General features: G+C 37.3%; 2 protein-coding genes across 2 annotated transcripts; both read right to left on the bottom strand.

Moving 5' to 3' along the window:
- Nucleotides 1-4,027: 4,027 nt before the first annotated feature.
- On the bottom strand, nt 4,028-4,954 carry LOC147357215 (olfactory receptor 4C3D-like). The gene has a single exon (XM_086341946.1). It carries the CDS (start codon nt 4,952-4,954, stop codon nt 4,028-4,030), a length of 927 nt encoding a protein of 308 aa, XP_086198072.1.
- A 2,181-nt stretch (nt 4,955-7,135) lies between these two features.
- Nucleotides 7,136-11,958, bottom strand: LOC147357214 (olfactory receptor 4A15-like). Its single transcript, XM_086341930.1, is given in 3 exon segments — nt 7,136-7,186; nt 9,461-10,428; nt 11,907-11,958. Coding segments are annotated over 3 exon segments (1,071 nt in total).
- Between the last annotated feature and the right edge of the window lie 11,349 nt (nt 11,959-23,307).

The raw sequence follows: 23,307 nt of genomic DNA, 5'->3' as shown, positions 1-23,307 counted from the left end.
ATCTCCTGTAACACCCTCTTATAAAATGATTTTCATCAGACCCATTGTTAACAAAATTATATTTTTTCATTTATTTATTTATTATACATCTACTCCCCACTGGTAATTAACTTTCACACAGACACAACTCTTATTTGTAAAAGTTGTATACCCAGTTCCTATAACTCTCTCACATACTGTAGGCACTAGACCGTATTATTTGAACAAATTAAATATGTCAAAATTTCCTAAGCTAAATTGCCCATGCAGACATTTTTCCAGTAGTATTTGTTAACACTATGGGATAACAATATGAAAAGCCCTGAGGAAACAGTATCTATATAGTTGCTCAAGGTGCTACCTTCATGCTCAAACAAAGTATCAGTTTCCTCGAAGACTGAGCTGCTTATTTTTTGTCCAACTATGTCTTTCATCTAAGTGCCACTCTTTTTTGAAACTCAACTATTTGATTTTTATTTCTTAAGTCCATTAGACTTCATTTTTCATGATGTGCATAATGGGTAACATATCTGCACAAATGAGATCATCAGTTGGTTTTTCTCTAAGACAAGAGGAATCAAGAAGGTACAAGTAGCCTGGGAAATGAAGATCAATGCAGAAATGAGAGGAAGAAAATGCCCCATCCCTCCCCTGATCCCAAAATAAAGCTTGAATACTTCAATGACAATCTTCACAACTTGGCCAATGATCAGATCTGTATTTTTATATTTTCACATCAAGCTAGAAAAAATCTTGTGAAGTGGAAAGAGTAGAGGAAGCAGAGTTTCAAAGGTTTGATATTGTTTAATTTCATTGTCACATTTTCTTTTTGTATAAAATGAAATATCAACCTCTATAATAATATATGTTTCTTCATTAAGAGAGTTAAAGTATGTAAAAGTGAAAGTGAAGTCACTCAGTCATGTCCGACTCTTTGAGACCCCATGGACTGTAGCCTACCAGGATTCTCCATGGGATTTTCCAGGCAAGAGCACTGGAGTGGGTTGCCATTTCCTTCTCCAGGGAATCTTCCCAACCCAGGGATCTAACCCGGGTCTCCCACATTGTAGGCAGACGCTTTACTCTCTGAGCCAGCAGGGAAGTCCCTGTCAAAATGTATGCCTTATAGTTGGCCTTCAACAATGAGCTCACCTTCCTCATTTAATGCCTAATATTTTCACTAAATTAACAGTCCAGATTAAATGAAAATATTCTTAACAACAGATCCAAACATTATTTATCTCATTGATTTTAGGAGAGACATATTTCTTTATATGTTTCTTAAAGAATCAGACATAATCAAATGGCATTGTCCTCATGAGATTTTTGATGATGAGTTCAAAGAAATATTTTAAATTCCCTAGAATTATTTACAAACCAGCAAAATTCCATACACTGAGGTGAGACTGCCTTACATTTCTTTCTTCTTTTCTTACACTTTTCAGGTTTGCTTTTGACACTGAGCCCTTGGTATAGCCCCTTCAGTCTTATTTTCCTCTTCAAATAATTCATTTCATCTTTTAGTAGAAATGCCATCTACTTAATACTTTTTCCATTCTTACCCCTGAATTACTGTCAACTCCTATCTAATAGTCATAAGGCAAAATGAACCGTATATTATTTAGTGTAAATTCTATTGCAGTGCTTCTCACTATCAACTGCAAAATTGATCATCTTTAATAGATTAAGTGCTGATGATATTATCTTCCAGGCCTAGACATTGTGGGAAAAGCTTCTGTTTCTTATGAATCTGAGGTACCATGCATAAGCTAGTAAACAGTCACCCCACAGAATAGGTGGGGTGACTGGCATAATGATATGGTCAAATTATGGTGAAAAAATGGCTAGAGATGACTACTGAGTTTGAGAGAATATTTCTGAAATAGTGCAAGTTGGAGTGTTATAGTCAGAGAACCTTTGACTTATAAAGTGTTAGGTAATAATGTAGAATGATCTGATATTCTCCATGTGTCTAGAGGAGCATAACAGGTATCACTGCTTTCCTAAAGTTTGTGTTATGAAAACTGTAAAATTTTGCTTTTGTAAAAGGCCAACATTAGTACAGTAATGTTTTTGTTCATAAGAGCAAAATTTATCTTCTAATTTCTTTCAGTTAGTGGAAATAGTTCCAAGCATAGGTATTATTATATTGCCCCACATGTGATAAGGCTATAGCAAATTTGATTATCTTCTTAAAGGAGAAAGTGAATCACTAACATTACAGATACATTTCTTATCTATAGACATAAATGTATCAGGAGTTGGTGATGGACAGGAAAGCCTGACGTGCTGCAGTCCATGGGGTCGCAAAGAGTCAGACACGACTGAGTGGCTGAACTGAACTGAACTGAACTGAAGTATATCAAAGACAACCATGTTTTATTTGAAGAAAGTAGAACTGAGTTTTGGAACACCTGGATTCAAATGCTGTAGCTAAAACTCTTAGATATGTTTTCTTCTTGTTGCTGCATGTGATTAAAGAATGTTTACTCTTCTTTATTCAAAAGACTCCTCAAGTCTTGGTAAGAAGAAAAAAAAAAAAAACAATTCAATAAAAACTGTAAGTGGTAGGATATTTAAGAAAATAAGACTACCATTTCACACCAGTCAGAATGGCTGCGATCCAAAAGTCTACAAATAATAAATGCTGGAGAGGGTGTGGAGAAAAGGGAACTCTCTTACACTGTTGGTGGGAATGCAAACTAGTACAGCCACTATGGAGAACAGTGTGGAGATTCCTTAAAAAACTGGAAATAGAACTGCCTTATGATCCAGCAACCCCACTGCTGGGCATACACACTGAGGAAACCAGAAGGGAAAGAGACACGTGTACCCCAATGTTCATCGCAGCACTGTTTATAATAGCCAAGACATGGAAGCAACCTAGATGTCCATCAGCAGACGAATGGATAAGAAAGCTGTGGTACATATACACAATGGAGTATTACTCAGCCATTAAAAAGAATACATTTGAATCAGTTCTAATGAGGTGGATGAAACTGGAGCCTATTATACAGAGTGAAGTAAGCCAGAAGGAAAAACATAAATACAGTATACTAACGCACATATATGGAATTTAGAAAGATGGTAACAATAACCCGGTGTACGAGACAGCAAAAGAGACACTGATGTATAGAACAGTCTTATGGACTCTGTGGGAGAGGGAGAGGGTAGGAAGATTTGGGAGAATGGCAATGAAACATGTAAAATATCATGTAGGAAACGAGTTGCCAGTCCAGGTTCGATGCATGATGCTGGATGCTTGGGGCTGGTGCACTGGGACGGCCCAGAGGGATGGTATGGGGAGGGAGGAGGGAGGAGGGTTCGGGATGGGGAACACATGTATACCTGTGGCGGATTCATTTTGATATTTGGCAAAACTAATACAATTATGTAAAGTTTAAAAATAAAATAAAATTGGAAGAATAAAAAAAAAAAAAGAAAATAAGACTAAATTAAGAATAATTTTTAAATTTCTGGTTTATTTTTATGCTACAAAAAGAATTAAAGATAAGTTGAGAACCATTCCTTCCTCCTTTAGTGAGTGTTTCTCTTTTTGCTTTTGATAAATTCATGGTGCCAAAAAAATTCAGCAGTGATTCTTTCACTTCGCAAATATCCCTTCCCTATATATCTAAGAATTTATAGGATCTATTTGCTTCACCACAGGTTAAATAAAAATAAAAGAAGATCTGAAATCAACACAGGCCCTAGGGAAAAGCCAATTTCATCCAAGCAACATTTGTATAAAGAATTTAGTACAGTAGAAATACATACTCTATAATCATCTCACTAGGGATTCATAGGTGTTTTTTCTATTGCACATCTTAAATCTATGCACATTAATGTTAAAGCCTTAGCAGAGTACATTAAAAGTTATAAAAAGCACCTAGCAAAGTACCTATCCATTAAGCATTCAACAAATTTTAGTTTCTGGGCCTTTTTTAATGTCAATGATCTGCAAAATTTATTGGTTTTTTTTCGTATTTTACAATAGATATAATCCTCTACATAGACAAATCATCATACTATTGGCTTCATGAACAGGCTACATTATTCTCCTCTTCGTCAAATTCATCATGGCATTTTTCACCTCTGTGTTTCTCACTGTGTAGATGATAGGATTTAACATGGGAGTGAGGATTGCAAAGAACACAGCCACCCACTTGTCCACAGGATAGGTGGCCACAGGACGCATGTAGGTGAATATACAAGGGACAAAAAAGAACACCACTACTGTAAAGTGGGAGCCACATGTAGAGAGGGCCTTGCGCTGTCCTTCAGAGCCATGGGATTTCAGGGAGCTCAGGATGACTGTGTACGAGATGAGGAGCATGAAAAAAATGAGCAAGCACATGGCTCCACTGTTTGCTGCCACCACTATACCGAGCTTGTAGGTGTCACTGCAGGCAAGCTTTAACAGTGGAAAGAGGTCACACATGAAGTGATCGAAGATGTTGGGACCACAGAAGGTCAAGTTGACCATGAAAATAATCTGCACAGTGGCATGCATAATCCCCCCGATCCAGGCCACCACCAGCAGGAGCTGGCAGAGCCCCTGTCGCATGATGGTTGTGTAGTGCAGAGGCTTGCAGATGGCCATGTAGCGGTCATAGGCCATGACGATGAGGAGTATGATCTCTGATCCTCCCAGGAAGTGCTCCACAAAGAGCTGAGTCAGGCAGCCTCCCAAGGATATGGTTCTCCTCTCGTACAGTAGGTCAGTGATCAATTTAGGGGTGGTGACGGATGTGTAGGAGGCATCTATGAAGGCCAAGTAAGTGAGAAAGAAGTACATGGGAGCAGAAAGTGTGGGGCTGAGGGAGATGGTAATGACAATGAGCAAGTTGGCCAGAACAGTGAATAGGAAAATGAACAAAAACACAATGAAGAGTATTTTCTGCAAGAGTGGATTCTGTGTGAGTCCCAAGAGAACAAATTCAGTCACATTGTTTGGAGGTATAACAACATCCATTTGGGAAGTAATACCTTCTTGGGGCCTGAATTTCCTACAAAGGAATAAAAAGTGGCACCTGTTAATCATGAAAGATTTGTGGTCTGAATTTCTTAGAACAAAACAGAACAGTCACTATAGCTGTGGCTCAAGTCCTTGGCAGTTTTGCCCCAGTAATTGTTTCAAATCATTCTTATTTTTTTCATGATGTGTTCCATCCCTTCAGACACCCGGCACCTATCACCTGTAAAATATTGGGAGAGAAACACATGATGTGTAATTTACTGAGAAAACACTGGGCTCCCTACATGAGACCTGGATTCTCCTCCTGATTTCAGCTGCTTGCAACTCTGCCATGTCATTTCGGTGTTCCTTGATTTCAAGCCCTCCTTTGTGTATGTGAGCTTACAAATAGTAATTCTCACATGTATCTAGAAAGCTGAGAGGTGTCCCACAGGGGTTAGAGCTATTCTCTTTTCCATGAGAATTTACATTTGAATTCTTAGATCTAACTGTGGAAGGAAAGACACATCAATAAATCTATCCCAAGAAGGCAGTTTAAGGAAATGAATATAAGTCCTTGGCAACACACTGTCCGTTTTAACCTACCAGAGCGCATATGCTATTCAAGTGTGTTTAGTAACTGTGCCTACCACAGTGCCTGGCAGGATGTCTGCAGTGTCTGAAACCTGTTAGATGATGAGTAAATGCTTTCCAAGTTGTCGTTCATGGGTAAGAGTATGCCTTCTTCCCCAGATTATAAACCCAGAGGAATTCAAGTGTTCTTGTCCTCCAGCTCTGATTATCATTACTTTTTATGAAAAACATAAATAAACCTTTGAAAGGAAGCTGCATTCCACTTTAATAATTTCTGACACACTTTATGGGGTAAGTATAAAAATATTAATTGCCTCTAGGAAAGAGTATATTACTGGGTCATTTTACTTTCAGGATAATTACAATAGTTATTAATTAATATTTTTAATTCTTCAAAATCCTGTTCCACATACAATTTAACATGGTTACATTCAGTAAATTTACATCTTCAGTAGGCGTATAAAAAACTGTGACATAGGTGTGCAATAAAATAAGATCTATCAAGCAAAGAAAATCATTATTTTCAAAGTTTTAAAAACAGAGATTGATGTGAAAAATAGAAAGACTCTGCTGGATGAGATAAAGTACTATGTATATATACCCAAACACATATAAAATCTGTTCATGTAAGCAATCATTAATATTACAAGTTCATTCATTCAACAAATATTTATTGGATATGACTATGTATAGTAATGTGTATGTATTCACATTGAGTCATAAAAAGTGTGCCTGTTAAATGTCTTTGTAACCATTTCCCTGAAATTTCATCACCAAACAGCAGCAAGGCATCCATCCTTGATACAAGTCACCCTCCCACTCCATTATGTTTCTGCTACAGGCATTCCCCTGCCTTCTTCTCCCATCTTCCCAAAGCATCCATCATCAATCATTCTTGGTTACAGGATACTGTATTACTAATATGATAAGGACAGGTGAGACAAAAATTTTCCAAAGAAAAGAGAAAACATAAACATAATTTTAAAAAGTATTCCTTTTTCCAAGACGAAAACTCTATACATATGTGAAAACAAAGTACAGCAGCTTCATTACATTTCCTTATACTCTGAGGTGAAGTTTCTCAGCAGATCATAAAAAGTATAGTGAATAGAAAGTAAGAATTAAACATAACTAATAAAAGTTACTTGGACATAACTGTGAAAAAATAGAAATTATTTTGTCTTTTTTTTCTTTGACTCCAAAATACTCTTTCTAGAAATAACCTAATGGAAAATATTTTTAAAACAGAAAAATTAAATGTTCAAATATGTTCAACACAGTTATTAAAAGCTGTGGAAAATTTAGAAACCACACAGAATGCTCAACATTGGGGAAGGGGATAACTAAAATATATTGCATATTTTTGAATAATGTATAGTTTTAACAGAGGTGTTAAATATCAGTAAGAAAAAGTCTGAAATATTTTTACTTCTAAATTGATAGCACTGTAGTTGAACCTATTTTTCTTGATGCTTGACATGCTTAAAAGAGATTTAAATCTTAGACTGGTGGGGGTGAGAGGTGATTATATGATTTGTAAAATCCATTTAAACCTGATACTCTATGACTATATGATGTCCTGGCCAGGGGACAGGCTGGGAAATCTCACCCATGAACTTGTCTGACATGTAGGTCTACAGCCAGGGCCCCAGGCAGCTGTTAGTGCACCAAGAAAGAAGTAAATTTCAATATTAAAAGCATCAACTAATTCAGATACAGTAAGTGTTTTTTTTTTTTTTTTTGAGATATAAACAGTACCTGTGGAGAAGGCCTTTCTCTTGAGCCTTAAAAGTGTTACCACATATCCTGTTTGGGAGCAAAGTCTATGAAGTTACTTACCTGTGGCTAATTAAACCCAAGGGATATTTCAACATCATTACCAGGTCTTGCCAACAAACCGATTATCTCAAGTAAGGTAACTGAACATCAGAGAAGAACTTTTACAGCGCACGTCTTTGTGAACTTCATCCTGATGTCTACATGAGAACAAAACATGATGAGAGGAAAAAAAAAAAAAACAACAGTTGACCATATATGAACTTAGATATTTGATAGTAAATGAGCTTAAATATGGAGTCTGAATATTTAATATTACATATGTAAGCAGTTAATTGGGTAACTATTTTTTTATTTTTCATTATGATATTTTATTTTTTAATTGATCTACCATTCATGTCCATGAAAAAATTTTTCAAAAAGGAGTTTCTTGGATCTATACCAGGAAAGTCTGTTCCCAGAATACAAATCCAAAGACAGAACAGTTCAAAATCCTGAAAAGACAGCAACACAGATTCTCAAACTTGAAAGGTAAAACAGAATGAAAACAGGAGGGATTATATATGGATTATATCACTGTTGATCAGAAACTAGTTGAGGTGTGCTTTGACCTTTGATAGACTCAGGGACTAATTTCACAAAAACCAGGTACCTGTCAAAGTGTTCTCTTGACAGCTTTGTGTACTTGGATAAGTGCAAGAACATATTCTCAAAACAACAAAGCACTCAAGAGCAGAGTTTGTATGTCTTGTTGTTGTTCAGTCAATAAGTCATGTCTCACTCTTTGCGACCCCGTGAACTCCAGCACACAAGGCTTCCCTATCCTTCAATATCTCCCAGAGGTTGCTCTAACTCATGTCCAGTGCTTCAGTGATACCATCCAATCATTTCATCTTGTCACCCAGAGGCAACATGTCTTAATCCAATCCTAAGATACTTTTATACCAGGAGGGTATTTCTATGTTATCTATCAGAAAAAGAAAAGTTTGGGGGAATGAGATAATTTTACTTCTAATAGAAGTACAAGCAAATATAACAATATTTATAACAAATTATTGGCATGGGAAGAATCACAGAACTTGGAAACAGCTTCCAAATCACCTAAGTAAATTACTTTTAGAAATTTAAAGGTTATGGAATAAAATGATGGTATAGTGAGAATTAAAATCCACATCTCCTGATCCTGAAGCTAGTGTCCTAGATTTCTTTCTGATTAAAAGATCTAAAGTACTTTTTTTATTTCTTCCACTGGGAAATAAAGGAAACTTTATTTAATGTGTGTCAGGTGGAGGCATTAATTAATTAATTAATTAGTGTGGAGGCATTAATATTGCTAAGTACACTAGACGAATCCAATTAGAATTGAGAAAAGGATGAAGGCATATTTTAGCACTTAGTATCTATGCTGTAAGTTGGGTTCTAACAGGAAACATGTAATTCTAAAGCCTTAAATAGGATGCTTATAATATAGTATCTGATCTCCAAGTCCGATATAGAGCAATTGCCAAGAACAAGACAACTTTTAATTAATCATTTAAGTCAAGAACATACAGCTTACAGAGAGTCAGATTACTATTTATTATATAAATCAGAATAATCTGTTTCCAGAATGTTAAACATTCATTGTGCTTAAAAAACATGTACCCAGACATTTTAATTTAATGCAGGCAGACTCTGGGGCCTTATGTGATGTGAATGACTTAAATATGTATTTCAATTATTGGAGGAGGCCAAGTGATCCAGATACAGAGACTGGGGTTGAACAATTTAATTCTTCAGTTCAAATTTTTTTCAGAATATACAAAATCAACCATATGACACAATCAGAATATATGTTAACAAATTTCATTTTTCATAGATTTGAAAATGCAGCTATGATCATTTCTGTGAAATTTTAAATTAATTTTTTATCAGATTTCACTATAGAATCTTAACACAGTATGATGACATCTGTAAGAGATTGAAGCTATGCGATTCTCTTGGTGTTTAAGATCTATAAACTATTCCACTAGGATAAGGATTAGTTCATATAGTGGTTTCAGGAATAAGTAGTTTAAGTAACCCAAAGGAAATTATTTTTTAGTTGTAATCACTGATATTGAAAATATTCTTTGATTCTCTTAAAAAAAAAAAAAAAAGAATATCATGTCCTACACAATCTCTTCCAACTAAGGTCACATTTTTACTCCAAAGTTTCCTCATGGCATTTTTCATTTCTGCATTTCTCAGGTTGTAGATTAAAGGGTTCAACATGGGAGTTATGAAAGTTAAAACCACAGTCATGGATTTGTCAATGGGTAAGGTTGAATTAGGCCTGGCATACAGGAAGATACAGGGAACAAAGAATAAAATGACCACCATCATATGGGATGCACAGGTGTAGAAGGCTTTGTGATTCCCTTCCAAACCATGAGTCTTCAGGGAGTGTAATATGACCCCATAGGACACTAAGAGGATGAAGAAGACAACAGTGAAAATTGCCCCTCCATTAGCTATCATAAAGCATCCAATGAGGTGGGTATCAGTGCAAGCAAGTTTCAGTAAAGGGTACATGTCACAGACAAAGTTGTCAATCACATTGGGACCACAGAAAGGGAGATGATAAATAAAGAGCAATTGAACCAGTGAGTGCAGAAAGCCTCCAGTCCAGGCCACCAGCAGCATGAGGACACATACCCTCCGATTCATGATGATCAAATAATGAAGAGGTTTGCAGATGGCTACATATTGGTCATAGGCCATCACCACCAGAAGAATGACTTCAGCACCAGCAAATAAATGATCTATAAAGACTTAAGTCATACAATACCGGAAGGAAATAGTCTTTTTCTCATGAAGCAAGTCAGTGATTATTTTGGGAGCAATGATAGTAGAATAGACAGGATCTATAAATGATAAATAAGCCAGGAAAAAATACATGGGGGAACCAAGTGACCTGCTGGCTGCAATGGTCACCATGATAAGCAGATTGCCCAATATTGTTGCAATGTAGATGAGTAAGAATAGGACAAATAGAACTTTTTGCATTTCAGGATTTTGTGTGAGCCCCAGGAGAACAAGCTCTGTCACATTGTTCCTATTTTTCACGTGTCCTTCTGAAGCTGTGAATCGAGTATCAGAGGCTGCAAACAAATGGCCAGTAATGACTTTCAGAGGATTGCAAGCTTTGTGTCAAATACATAATGCTTACTAAACAGTGTTGGCTCCATGAGATCTCACACATAGAAATTATAGAATATCAGAATTTGACTCTTTTCCCACAAGTACTTCATTCATTTTATCAAATTCCTTGCTTCAACTATCGTGGTGAGACTTCAGTGTTCTAACTGGGAAGTATATATGAGTGGGTGTGAGTTGACGTACCAAATGACAAGCAAGGTGCTTTCTCTAAATACCTCTCACAAACACCAAATGTTTTTAACTTTATATATTGTTTCTTTCCTTTTCTTTAATTTTTTTTGAGAGCAATTTTGGCATTCTGAAATATACCATGAAAACAATCGCATCCCTAATAGCTTTATTTACATATTTACATAAAGTAATACCTAGGCATGGGGCATAAAATCATAAACTGATGCTTAAATAGCATCCTTTCTGAGATGCTATGAGCTCCAAAATCAGTCAGCCGCCCTCTGCAGGGAAAGAACCAGGGACATCATAAGTGCTCAATACATGTTGATAAGATTCCACTTAATTACAATGAATTTCAAAACACATAAGAAAGCACCTGAGAACAGATAAATGTATGAACTTCTTCCCATCCAAGAAAATACAGCAAAAGCAATGTTTTGTTTGTAAATACACACACACACACACAAACACACACACACACACACACACACACAACATGCATGCTCAGTCATTAGTTCTGTCTGACTCTTTGTGACTCCATGGACTGTAGCATGCCAAACTCCTCTGTGCATGGGATTCCTCAGGCAAAAATACTAGAGTGGTTGCCATTTCCTCCTCCAGGGGATCTTCCAGACCCAGGAATCAAACCCATGTCTCCTATTTCTCTTGAATTGGCAAGTGGATATTTTACCACTCAGCCACCTAGGAAGCTCTCCCCGCCCTGCCCCGGCCCTGCCAAAGACACACTAAATAGACATTTATTATAGTCTAGGTTATTGGAGGAAAACAATAGACAATACAAATCTATGTTAATAAGTACTACATAGACATGTTTCTTGATTTACGAAACTGTTTAGATTTGATTATTGCTAATCATAGCTCAATTCAGAATGCCAAAATAAAAATTTTAGGCAGAATCTTGGTATAGTAGAAAGAATTCCATGCCAAAAATCTAGAGCTATTATTTGATTTTGCTCAGGAATCTTAGGAAAACTCATACTTTTCTTGGAAAGAAGACAATATTTCCAGATACTGTGAGTTTCTGAATTTTTGTCATTGAAGACTTTACCCTAAATGACATGCTAACACTTTGGCTTGTAGATCATCTTTATATTAACCGGGGGTAATTAGTGTGTATTGAAGGTTATTTAACTATTATAGTAATCAATAAATTAAACTCATTATTTGGTTCATATTGTAAGTTCTTGGTTTTTTGAGTCTATGTGGAAAACAGGACAATCCTTCCCACTTGAGGAAAATAGATCCATGGCCAGTTTTACATGTAATGTGGGTAACTTCATTTTGGCAAAATTATTTTAAATGTGCTCCATCTCAGTGTCTAATTTACAGAGTGTCATTTGTGAAAGGTGGAAGATTGTTCTCTTCTTTATGCATTTGGCAATTCAATTTATGCTCAGATATCAGAGGGAAAATAAAAGTGAGAAAGAAGGAAGAGAGAAAATAAGAGATGACTGAGAAAAGGTAGATACAAAACAGCATGTATGAAACGAGATGCCAGTCCAGGTTCAATGCACGATACTGGATGCTTGGGGCTAGTGCACAGGGATGACCCAGAGGGATGGTATGGGGAGGGAGGAGGGAGGAGGGAGGAGGGAGGAGGGAGGAGGGTTCAGGATGGGGAACACATGTATACCTGTGATGGATTCATTTTGATATTTGGCAAAACTAATACAATTATGTAAAGTTTAAAAATAAAATTAAAAAAAAACAGCAAAGACTAAAAATTAAATAAAATATGCTTTGAAATCAGTCAACAGTTTGGGTTGAGGGTACTGAATGAATAGGGAATGGAGGATTTCCTGAGCTGTCCAGCTAGAGATGGATTGGAGGGTAACTCAGAATCACCATCAGGATTTGCCTCTCAGAATCTTTATATTTCTAGATCAAATAAAGAAAAGAAAATTCTGAACATATGTGAATTGAAGAAACCAGTTGCCTCAGAGTTCCATCTTCAAGGTTCTGGCTGTTCATTGTATACATACATAGTTAAATATCTCCACTCACAATGACATAGCCACATATTCATTTGTAATGGAAAATAAATACTCGTGGTCCTTAGAAGTTGTTCTGTGTTCAAGAGATAACTTCCGGTAAAAGAGTCTAACCCTTTGACCTGCTGAGCATTTAAAACATTTATGTTTTTATGCTTTTATCTGTTGAGTTTGTTGGGACAATAAACATGTCTTAATAACTGTTTCTCCGGAATCTGAATGTGCCTCGTAAATTTTAAGTGATCAACAAATAGCTCACTATTAAAATATTCTTATGAACACATTTATTGCTCTAAATGGTTTAAACCATTAATTTGACAAGACAAGATACAAAATCTTATACTTTATCGGTATTATATTTTATTAAAATAAACATATCTACTTCAAACACTTGGGATATTCTTCAAACTTCTTAATATAATCAATTGGAACAAATAAATCTTTAAAGAATTCTCAGAACATGTATATCCATGATAACTATCCCACAATGATAAATGAAATAAGATAAATTAAGTAGGTATACACAATGACACCCACTCCAGTACTCTTGCCTAAAAAATCCCATGGACGGAGGAGCCTGGTGGGCTGCAGTCCATGGGGTCGCTAAGAGTTGGACACGACTGAGCGACTTCACTTTCACTTTTCACTTTCATGCATTGGAGAAGGAAATGGCAACCCACTCCAATGTTCTTGCCTGGAGAATCCCAGGGATGGGGGAGCCTGATGGGCTACTGTCTATGGGGTCGCACAGAGTCGGACATGACTGAAGCGACTTAGCAGCAGCAGCAGCACACAATGACAAATTCAACAACATAGGAGGAAAAACAAAACATCTACATGGATATGCAAAGTGTAAAATACTGAAAAACATTTTCATTCAGCAACATATTAGAAATTATAGACTGAAATTTCAGTTTTTGAAAATTTTGGTACATATTCTTTTGAAAAATGTGATTGCAATTCATGCCTAAATATGTTTCTCTTTAACTGTCTATTTAGTAAAACCTGGGCTTCCCTTGTAGCTCAGTCAGTATCTGCCTGCAATGCACGAGGCCTGGGTTTGATCCCTGGGTCAGGAAAATCCCCTGGAGAAGGGAATGGCAACCCACTCCAGTGTCCTTGCCTGGGAAATCCCATGGACAGAGGAGCCTGGTGGGCTGCCATCCACAGGGTCACAAAGGGTTGGGCGAAACTGAGCGACTAACACTGCCGCTGTCTCTGTCATAGTAAAACCTGCTTCCCATGTGAGCTATAGTGACCATTAAAATGATGCAGCAAAAGTTTTGAGGTCCTAAAAAATACCTAACCAGTTCACTAGGTTAAAAAGAGATAAATTTTAAAGAAATATCACATTTTCCAAATCAGTTTCTTTATAACAAAAGTGTTACTTCTAAACCCTGAATATGGTTGAATAGACTTTGGAAACAAATACACACACACACACAATAAAACTATCAGAGGTGTCATATTGCCTAACATATATAATTATATAACTTTTGTTTTGTTTTATAAATATAAAATTTGTTTTATAAATATTGTGACCCTAAATGTCTGCAGTGTACTTTTTGAGAGTGCAGGTTCTAAACTCTGGTTTGGAATTTGAGCCTCAAAATCTGTACTTACAAACTTTGTGACCTGGGTAAATCATTCAACGTAATCTCTGTAATGAAACATAATAGAATCTAACACAGTAGGGTTTAAAGAGAATAATGTAAATGAAGACCTTCAAAATTGTCAAAAATTGTCTAGTAAATAATAGGTGTGAAATAAGTTCAAAATATGTTTTATTATTCTTTTGTTTCCCCATTCAACTTTAGTGCCACATCTCTATAATTAGTTTTACTTGAGTTTTCTCAAAATCTACTCTTTTATATAACTATCCAAAGATGCTTTCCTGAGGGATGGAGAGATTGACTGGGTCATTATCATATGCAGTTTCGGAAGATTTCCAGTTTTACTACTCAGATGATTGTGTGGAAATTCTCTTTTATGTCTTTCTCTATATCTCACTCTCCTCTTTGAAATGTATCAAGAATTTAAATTTAATTTGAGGGATCTTCTTTCCATAAATTATGAGGTCAACTGACTGCATAATGCTATGTGTCCTGTTTCATTCACAATATTCATAAGACCCTAAAAATGAGAAAACATCCAGTTCATTAACCCCCTGAAGATAGATGCTGACATTTTCTCTAAGACTTTAATATACCTTGTATACAACACAATTCATGGATTGTATTTCCACAGACACTAAAAGTCACTCTCCAGCTAGGTATAAGTACAAATTAATGAGTCTAACAAGTAATTAAAGGTCTCTGAATGTAAGTTTTTACATTTGAAGTTTTGAGTTCCCTTTTATAATAAGAGGCTATTGATTTACATATCAAAATGTTATTTGGGGTTTATACACAAAGGAATAGGAAACAGACTTTAACATTTATGCACCAGTGTTGATAGAAGCATTTTTCACAATAGCCAAAAGGTGATGACAACTCTAATGGCCATAAATTAGTGAATGTGCAAACAAATTATGGTATATACAGACAGTGGAATCATACAGCTTTAAATAGGAAGGAAATGCTGATACATGCTATCAGATGAATCTTGAAGAAATTAGCAGTAACAGATGAAGAAATTAAAGTAACAGATGAATCTTGAAGAATACGCTAAGCACAATAAGCCAGACACAGAAACACTTATATTTTATGAGCTCCCCTTTATGAGGTACCTAGAATAGTCAAATTCAATGAGATGGAAAGTATACAGTACAACAGGGACTAGAGGGATGAGGAGACAGGGAATTACGTTTTTACGCATAGAGTTTCAGTTTGAGATGATGAAAAAAATTCTCTTAGATGGAAAGTGTTCTTGTATATTTTACCACAACTTAAAAAAAAATTATGAAAAGGAGTTAAATATCTACACAAAACAAGAACATTAAAAATACCGTGTACAAGGTAGCAATTTGTAAAGAACTATCATAATCTTTGGGTTTCCCTCAGAGCTCAGAACCTGCAATACAGGAGACCCTGGTTTGATTCCTGGGTTGGGAAGATCTGCTGGAGAAGGAATAGGCTACCCACACCAGTGTTCTTGGGTTTCCTTTGTGGCTCAGCTGGTAAAGAATCTGCCTGCAATGTGGGAGACCTGGGTTCAATCCCTCGGTTGGAAAGATCCCCTGGAGAAGGGAAAGGCTATCAAAATCTTTACTATCATTATCTTCAATATATGAAGATGCAAAATAAATAATTGTTTGATTTTCTAAATTATATGAAATATTATAAAAAATTATTGTGCAGACCATATGCATGTCCTGTTATATTTTGTTATGTTAAATTTAGACTCTATTTCTGTTTGAATTTAAACAATCTTAATACAAAATATTGGCAAACATTATCATCATTGGACTTATTCAATTAGTATTTTGTAAAATGGAGTAATGCACATACTATATTATTCCTGGAACTTTTGGCATAAAATACTTAAAGTCAAATGATAAATGAAACAGCTCCTTAAGAAAAACACATGATTCAGTTCAGTTCAGTTCAGTCACTCAGTCGTATCCGACTCTTTGTGACCCCATGAATTGCAGCATGCCAGGCCTCCCTGTCCATCATCAACTCGTGGAGTTCACCCAAACTCATGTCCATAGTGTCGGTGGTGCCATCAAGTCATCTTATCCTCTGTCATCCCTGTCTTCTGCCCCCAATTCCTCCCAGCATCAGAGTCTTTTCCAATGAGTCAACCCTTCACATGAGGTGGCCATAATGTTGGAGTTTCAGCTTTAACATCAGTCCTTCCAAAGAACACTCAGGACTAATCGCCTTTAGAATGGGCTGGATGGATCTCCTTGCAGTCCAAGGGACTCTCAAGGGTCTTGTCCAACACCACAGTTCAAAAGCATCAATTCTTCAGCGTTCAGCTTTCTTCACAGTCCAACTTTCACATCCATACATGAGCACTGGAAAAACCATAGCCTTGACTAGACAGATCTTCAGTTCAGTTTAGTTCAGTCGCTCAGTAGTGTCCAACTCTTTGTGACCCTATGAATCACAGCATGCCAGGCCTCCCTGTCCATCACCAACTCCTGGAGTTCACTCAAACTCACGTCCATAGAGTCAGAGATGCCATCCAGCCATCTCATCCTCTGTGGTCCCCTTCTCCTTCTGCCCCCAATACCTCCCAGTATCAGAGTCTTTTCCAATGAGTCAACTCTGCACAGGAGGTGGCCAAAGTACTGGAGTTTCAGCTTTAGCATCATTCCTTCCAAAGAAATCCCAGGGCTGATCTCCTTCAGAATGGACTGGTTGGATCTCCTTGCAGACCAGGGGACTCTCAAGAGTCTTCTCCAACACCATAGTTCAAAAGCATCAATTCTCTGGCACCCAGCCTTCTTCACAGTCCAAATCTCACAACCATACATGACCACAGGAAAAACCATAGCCTTGACTACACGGACTTTTGTTGGCAAAGTAATGTCTCTGCTTTTCAATATGCTATCTAGATTGGTCATAATTTTTCTTCAAAGGAGTAAATGTCTTTTAATTTCATGGCTGCAGTCACCATCTGCAGTGATTTTGGAGACCAAAATAAATAAATAAATAAATAAATAAATAAAGTCTGACACTGTTTCCCCATCTATTTCCCATGAAGTGATGGGACCAGATGCCATGATCTTAGTTTTATGAATGTTGAGCTTTAAGCCAACTTTTTTACTCTTCTCTTTCACTTTCATCAAGAGGCTTTTTAGTTTCTCTTCTCTTTCTGCCATAAGGGTGGTGTCATCTGCATATCTGAGGTTATTGATATCTCTCCCAGCAATCTTGATTCCAGCTTGTGCTTCTTCCAGTCCAGCATTTCGCATGATGTACTCTGCATGTAAGTTAAATAAGCAGGGTGACAATATACAGCCTTGAGGTACTCCTTTTCCTATTTGGAACCAGTCTGTTGTTCCATGTCCAGTTCTGAATGTTGCTTCATGACCTGCGTACAAATTTCTCAAGGCAGGTCAGGTGGTCTGGTATTCCCATCTCTTTCAGAATTTTCCACAGTTTATTGTGATCCACACAGTCAAAGGCTTTGGCATAGTCAATAAAGCAGAAATAGATGTTTTTCTGAAACTCTCTTGCTTTTTCTATGATCCACCAGATGTTGGCAATTTGGTCTCTGGTTCCTCTGCCTTTTCTAAAACCAGCTTGAAAACTGGAAGTTCATAGTTGACGTATTGCTGAAGCCTGGCTTGGAGAATTTTGAGCATTACTTTACTAGCATGTGAGATGAGTGCAAATGTGTGGTAGTTTGAGCATTCTTTGGCATTGCCTCTCTTTGGGATTGGAATGGAAACTGACCTTTTCGAGTCCTGTGGCCACTGCTGAGTTTTCCAAATATGCTGGCATATTGAGTGCAGCACTTTCACAGCATCATCTTTCAGGATTTGAAATAGTTCAACTGGAATTTCATCACCTCTATTAGTTTTGTTCATAGTGATGCTCTCTAAGGCCCACTTGACTTCACATTTCAGGATGTCTGGCTCTAGGTCAGTGATCACACCATCATGATTATCTGGGTCGTGACGATCTTTTTTGTACAGTTCTGCTGTGTATTCTTGCCAGCTCTTCTAATATCTTCTGCTTCTGTTAGGTCCATACAATTTCTGCCCTTTATTGAGCCCATCTTTGCCTGAAATGTTCCCCTGGTATCTCTAATTTTCTTGAAGAGATCTCTAGTCTTTCCCATTCTGTTGTTTTCCTCTATTTCTTTGCATTGATCGCTGAGGAAGGCTTTCTTATCTCTTCTTGCTATTCTGTGGAGCTCTGCATTCAGATGCTTATATCTTTCCTTTTCTCCTTTGCTCTTCACTTCTCTTCTTTTCACAGCTATTTGTAAAGCCTCCCCAGACAGCCATTTTGCTTTTTTGCATTTCTTTTCCATGGGGATGGTTTTGATCCCTGTCTCCTGTACAGTGTCACGAACCTCAGTCCATAGTTCATCAGGCACTCTATCAGATCTAGGCCCTTATATCTGTTTCTCACTTCCACTGTATAATCATAAAGGATTTGATTTAGGTCATACCTGAATGGTCTAGTGGTTTTCCCTACTTTCTTCAACTGAAGTCTGAATTTGGCAATAAGGAGTTCATGATCTTAGCCACAGTCAGCTCCTGGTCTTGTTTCTGCTGACTGTATAGAGCTTCTCCATCTTTGGCTGCAAAGCATATAATCAATCTGATTTCAGTGTTGACCATCTGGTGATGTCCATATGTAGAGTCTTCTCTTGTGTTGTTGGAAGAGGGTGTTAGCTATGACCAGTGCATTTTCTTGGCAAAACTCTATTAGTCTTTGCCCTGCTCTATTCTGTATTTTTTTTTTTTTTTGATAATTGGACTTCATCAAAATTAAAAATATTTGCTCATGAAAAGACACTGTTAAGTAATAAAAGACAAACCATTGACTGAAAGAAAATTTTATGTGACAGAAGACCCTGCTCTATTCTGTATTCTAAGGCCAAATTTGGCTGTTACTCCAGGGGTGTCTTGACTTCCTACTTTTGCATTCCAGTCCCCTATAATGAAAAGGACATCTTTTTTTGCATGTTGGTTCTAAAAGGTCTTGTAGATCTTCATAGAACCATTCAACTTCATCTTCTTCAGCATTACTGGTTGGGGCATAGACTTGGATTACTGTGATATTGAATGGTATGCCTTGGAAATGAACAGAGATCATTCTGTCATTTTTGAGATTGCATCCAAGTACTGTATTTCAAAATCTTTTGTTGACCATGATGGCTACTCCATTTCTTCTGAGGGATTCCTGCCTGCAGTAGTAGATATAATGGTCATCCCAGTTAAATTCATCCATTCCAATCCATTTTAGTTTGCTGATTCCTAGAATGTTGATGTTCACTCTTGCCATCTCTTGGTGACCACTTCCAATTTGCCTTGGTTCGTGGATCTGACATTCCAGGTTCCTATGCAATATTGCTCTTTACAGCATCGGATCTTGCTTCTATCACCAGTCACGTCCACAACTGGGTATTGTTTTTGCTTTGGCTTCATCCCTTCCTTCTTTCTGGAGTTATTTCTCCACTGATCTCCAGTAGCCTATTGGGCACCTACTGACCTGGGGAGTTCTTCTTTCAGTATCCTATTATTTTGCCTTTTCATACTGTTCATGGGGTTCTCAAGGTAAGAATAGTGAAGTGGTTTGCCATTCCCTTCTTCAGTGGACCACATTCTGTCAGACCTCTCCACCATGACCCACCCATCTTGCGTGGCCCCACGGGCATGGCTTAGTTTCATTGAATTAGACGAGGCTGTGGTCCTAGTGTGATTAGATTGACTAGTTTTCTCTAAGTATGGTTTCAGTGTGTCTGCCCTCTGATGTCTTCTTGCAACACCTACCATCTTACTTGGGTTTCTCTTACCTTGGACGTGGGGTATCTCTTCACGGCTGCTCCAGCAAAGTGCAGCCGCTGCTCCTTACCTTGGTCGAGGGGTATCTCCTCTCCACTGCCCCTTCTGACCTTGAACATGTAATAGCCCTTCTAGGCCCTCCTACACCAGCGCAGCCACCCACTGCTCCTTGGAGGTAGGGTTGCACCTCCCGGCCGCCACCCCTGGCCTTGGGCGTTGGGTAAGTCCTCCCAGCCACTGCCCCTGACCTCAGACATGGGGTAGCTCCTCCCGGCCACCGCCTCTGACCTCGGACGTAGGGTTAGCTCCTCTCAGCTGTTCCTGAGCTGTCATAACCTGGCACTCTAAGCTGCTGCCCCTGACCTTGGATGTGGGGTAACTCCTCTTGGCCGCCTCCTCTCAGGCATGGGATCCTCCCGGCTTCTGCCTCTGACCTCGGATGTGGAGTAGCCGCCACAGCCACCCACGCTGAATCATGTATACATGATTAATTTCAAATAACTTTATTTTGCCCTCTTTTCATAACAAAGAGGATTTTTTTGAATGTGTTACCTGGGTATTCTCTTGTTCCAAATTCAGACTTCTCCAATTTTATCTTTGGTTCTTGAAAATGGGTGTTTAGTTTGATGAAGATAAGGCAGGAGTGAGTGCAGAGAAAAAAATCAAGACACACTTAGTGCCTGCAACTGGAAGTGCTTTGTTATTTGGATACATCTCTCTGCCTGCACAAAGCATGAACATCTTGTTCAACTTTTATAACCTTTTCACACTTTGGATTGTAGAATTACTCAGAAATGGCTTCAAAATTATACAGTTGATGTCATTGAATTTGAAAGCTGTCACTGAAAATATATCAAGAACAAATTTAAAACTTCATTAACAAATTAATTGAATAATTTTAATAACGTTTTAGTAAAAACTGTAGAGCACTGGATTATTACAGAAATTGACTTTATTTTGGATATTTTAAAACATTTATTTGACCATTCTAATATGGTTCATGGTTAGTGAACTAACAGATTTTATTTTACATCCTGACAGTGACATTAATACCCAAGGAGAAATCTCCCAGGTAAGGGAAGATATGAATGGGCACTTAATCAACAATGAACAATAAGTCACTTCATTGAGTTGTTAAAAAAAGTTTGTCCCCAAGGTTTGTTCAAGATTAAATTCACTGAGGATCGTGCTCTAGAGGACTGAGAGATTTTTTTCAGTGCACGGTATATTTTCAGAGGCTTCTCCTAGCCAATCATTTTAGGGGAATTAAATGAAAGGAGAGTCTTCTAATAGCAAAGAATAAGCCTCTTATTTGGGCTTCCTAGGTGGTGCTAGTGGTAAAGAACCCACCTGCCAATTCAGGACATGTAGGAGATGATGATTTCATCCTTGGGTTGGGATATCTTCTGGAGGAGGGCGTGGCAAATCACTCCAGTATTTTTGCCTGGGGAATCTCATGGACAGGGGAGCCTTGCAGGCTAGAGTCCATAGGGTCGCAAAGAGTTGGACATGACTGAAGTGATTTAGCATGTATGCACATCTCTTATTAATAGAAAAGCAGTAAGGTTGCTTAAACAAGAATCCTTTATTTTCAGTTAGTCAGTGTATATATGAAACTCTCAAGTCTAAGATGGCACTGGAGTAAAGTAAAAGTCTGTCTTTGTGTATGATAGACGTATTTAAAAAGATTCTCACTAATCAATTGACTTAAAGTACCATTTAACTTAGATAACATTCTCATGCAAAATTTCAAATCAAACTTTGTCCAGAAGAAATTAATCTTTCTCAAAAAGAAATGCAGAAATAGGTAAATAGGACTTACAATTTGAAAGATACTATTATAAATTACTATAATAAAGTATAGAAACCAAGCCCAGGAGTCTTTAATATAGCTATGGCAAGTCCTTAAATCTGAATCTCTCTACATATGGTCTTTTAAAAGAAACAATTCAATTGAATAGGCACATAAGATCACATATAACTAACACTTTATCCTAACTGAGACACTGTGAATAAACAAATTTCAAATTGATTATAAATAAATAAATAAGCATCAAATTCCATCAGGGCAATCTGGAGTTTATGGTCCAAGCTTGAGAGGAGAGTGAGAGAACTTACAGAGAGTATTGAAAAGAAGAGGGAAGTAGCAATCCCAAGATACAACATAGCCATAATTGTGTAAAAGAGTTGATCATACTAATTTTTGAAAACTTTTTATTTTGTATTTGTCTATAGCCAATTAACAATGTGGTAATAGTTTCAGGTGAATAGTGAAGGGATTCAGTCATGCATATACACGTCTCCATTCTTCCCCAAACTCCCCTCCCATCCAGGCTGTGATGTAGCATTGAACAGAGCTCCATGTGCTATACATTAGGTCTGTGTCTATTATCCATTTAAATTATAGCAATGTGTACACATCCATCCCAAACTCCCTAACTGTCCCTTCTCCCCATCCTTTCCCCTAGCATCCATAAGTTTGTTCTGTAAGTCTGGGAGTCTTTTTCTGTTTTGCAAGTTCATTTGTATCATTTCTTTGTAGATTCCACTTACAAAGGATGCCATATGATATTTCTCCTTCTCTGTATGACTTACTTCACTCAGTATGACAATCTTATAGTCCATCCATGTTGCTGCAAATGGCATTATTTCATTCTTTTTAATGACTGAATAATATTCCATTGTATATATGTACCATATCATCTTTATCCATTCCTCTGTCAATGGACATTTAGGTTGCTTCCATGTCTTGGCTATTTTACATTAGATGGCCAAGAGGGATATGAAAACATGTTCAATCTTGTCAATTATTAGAGAAATGTAAATCAAAACTATGAGATATGACCTCACACCAGTCAAAATAGCTATCATCAAAAAAACCACAAACATTAAGTGCTGGAGAAGGTGTGGAGAAAAGGGAACCCTCCTACATTCTTGGTGGGAATGTAAATTGGTTACAGCCACTATGAAGAACAGTATGGAGATTCCTTATAAAACCAAAAACTGAGCTACCATATGACCCTGCAATTCCACTCCTGAGCATATATCTGAAGAAAATCATAATTTGAAATAATATATGCACCCAATATTCGTTGCAGCAGTATTCCCAATAGCCAGAATATGGAAGCAACCTAACTGTCCATCAATAAAGGAATTCATAAAGAAGATATGATATATATACATAATGAAATATTACTAAGCCATAAAATGAACAAAATGTCACTTGC

This window comes from Bos grunniens, chromosome 15 (assembly GCF_055505025.1).
Source record: "Bos grunniens cultivar Pamir isolate PY7600 chromosome 15, Bosgru_T2T1.0, whole genome shotgun sequence".
In the NCBI taxonomy this organism is placed as follows: domain Eukaryota; kingdom Metazoa; phylum Chordata; class Mammalia; order Artiodactyla; family Bovidae; genus Bos; species Bos grunniens.
Note: the sequence above shows the minus strand (reverse complement) of the source record. Positions and strands in the feature narration are given on the sequence as shown.

What these genes read in the sequence shown, in the direction of transcription:
- LOC147357215 (XM_086341946.1), bottom strand. Translation starts at nt 4,954, where the DNA reads ATGGATGTTGTTATACCTCCAAACAATGTGACTGAATTTGTTCTCTTG.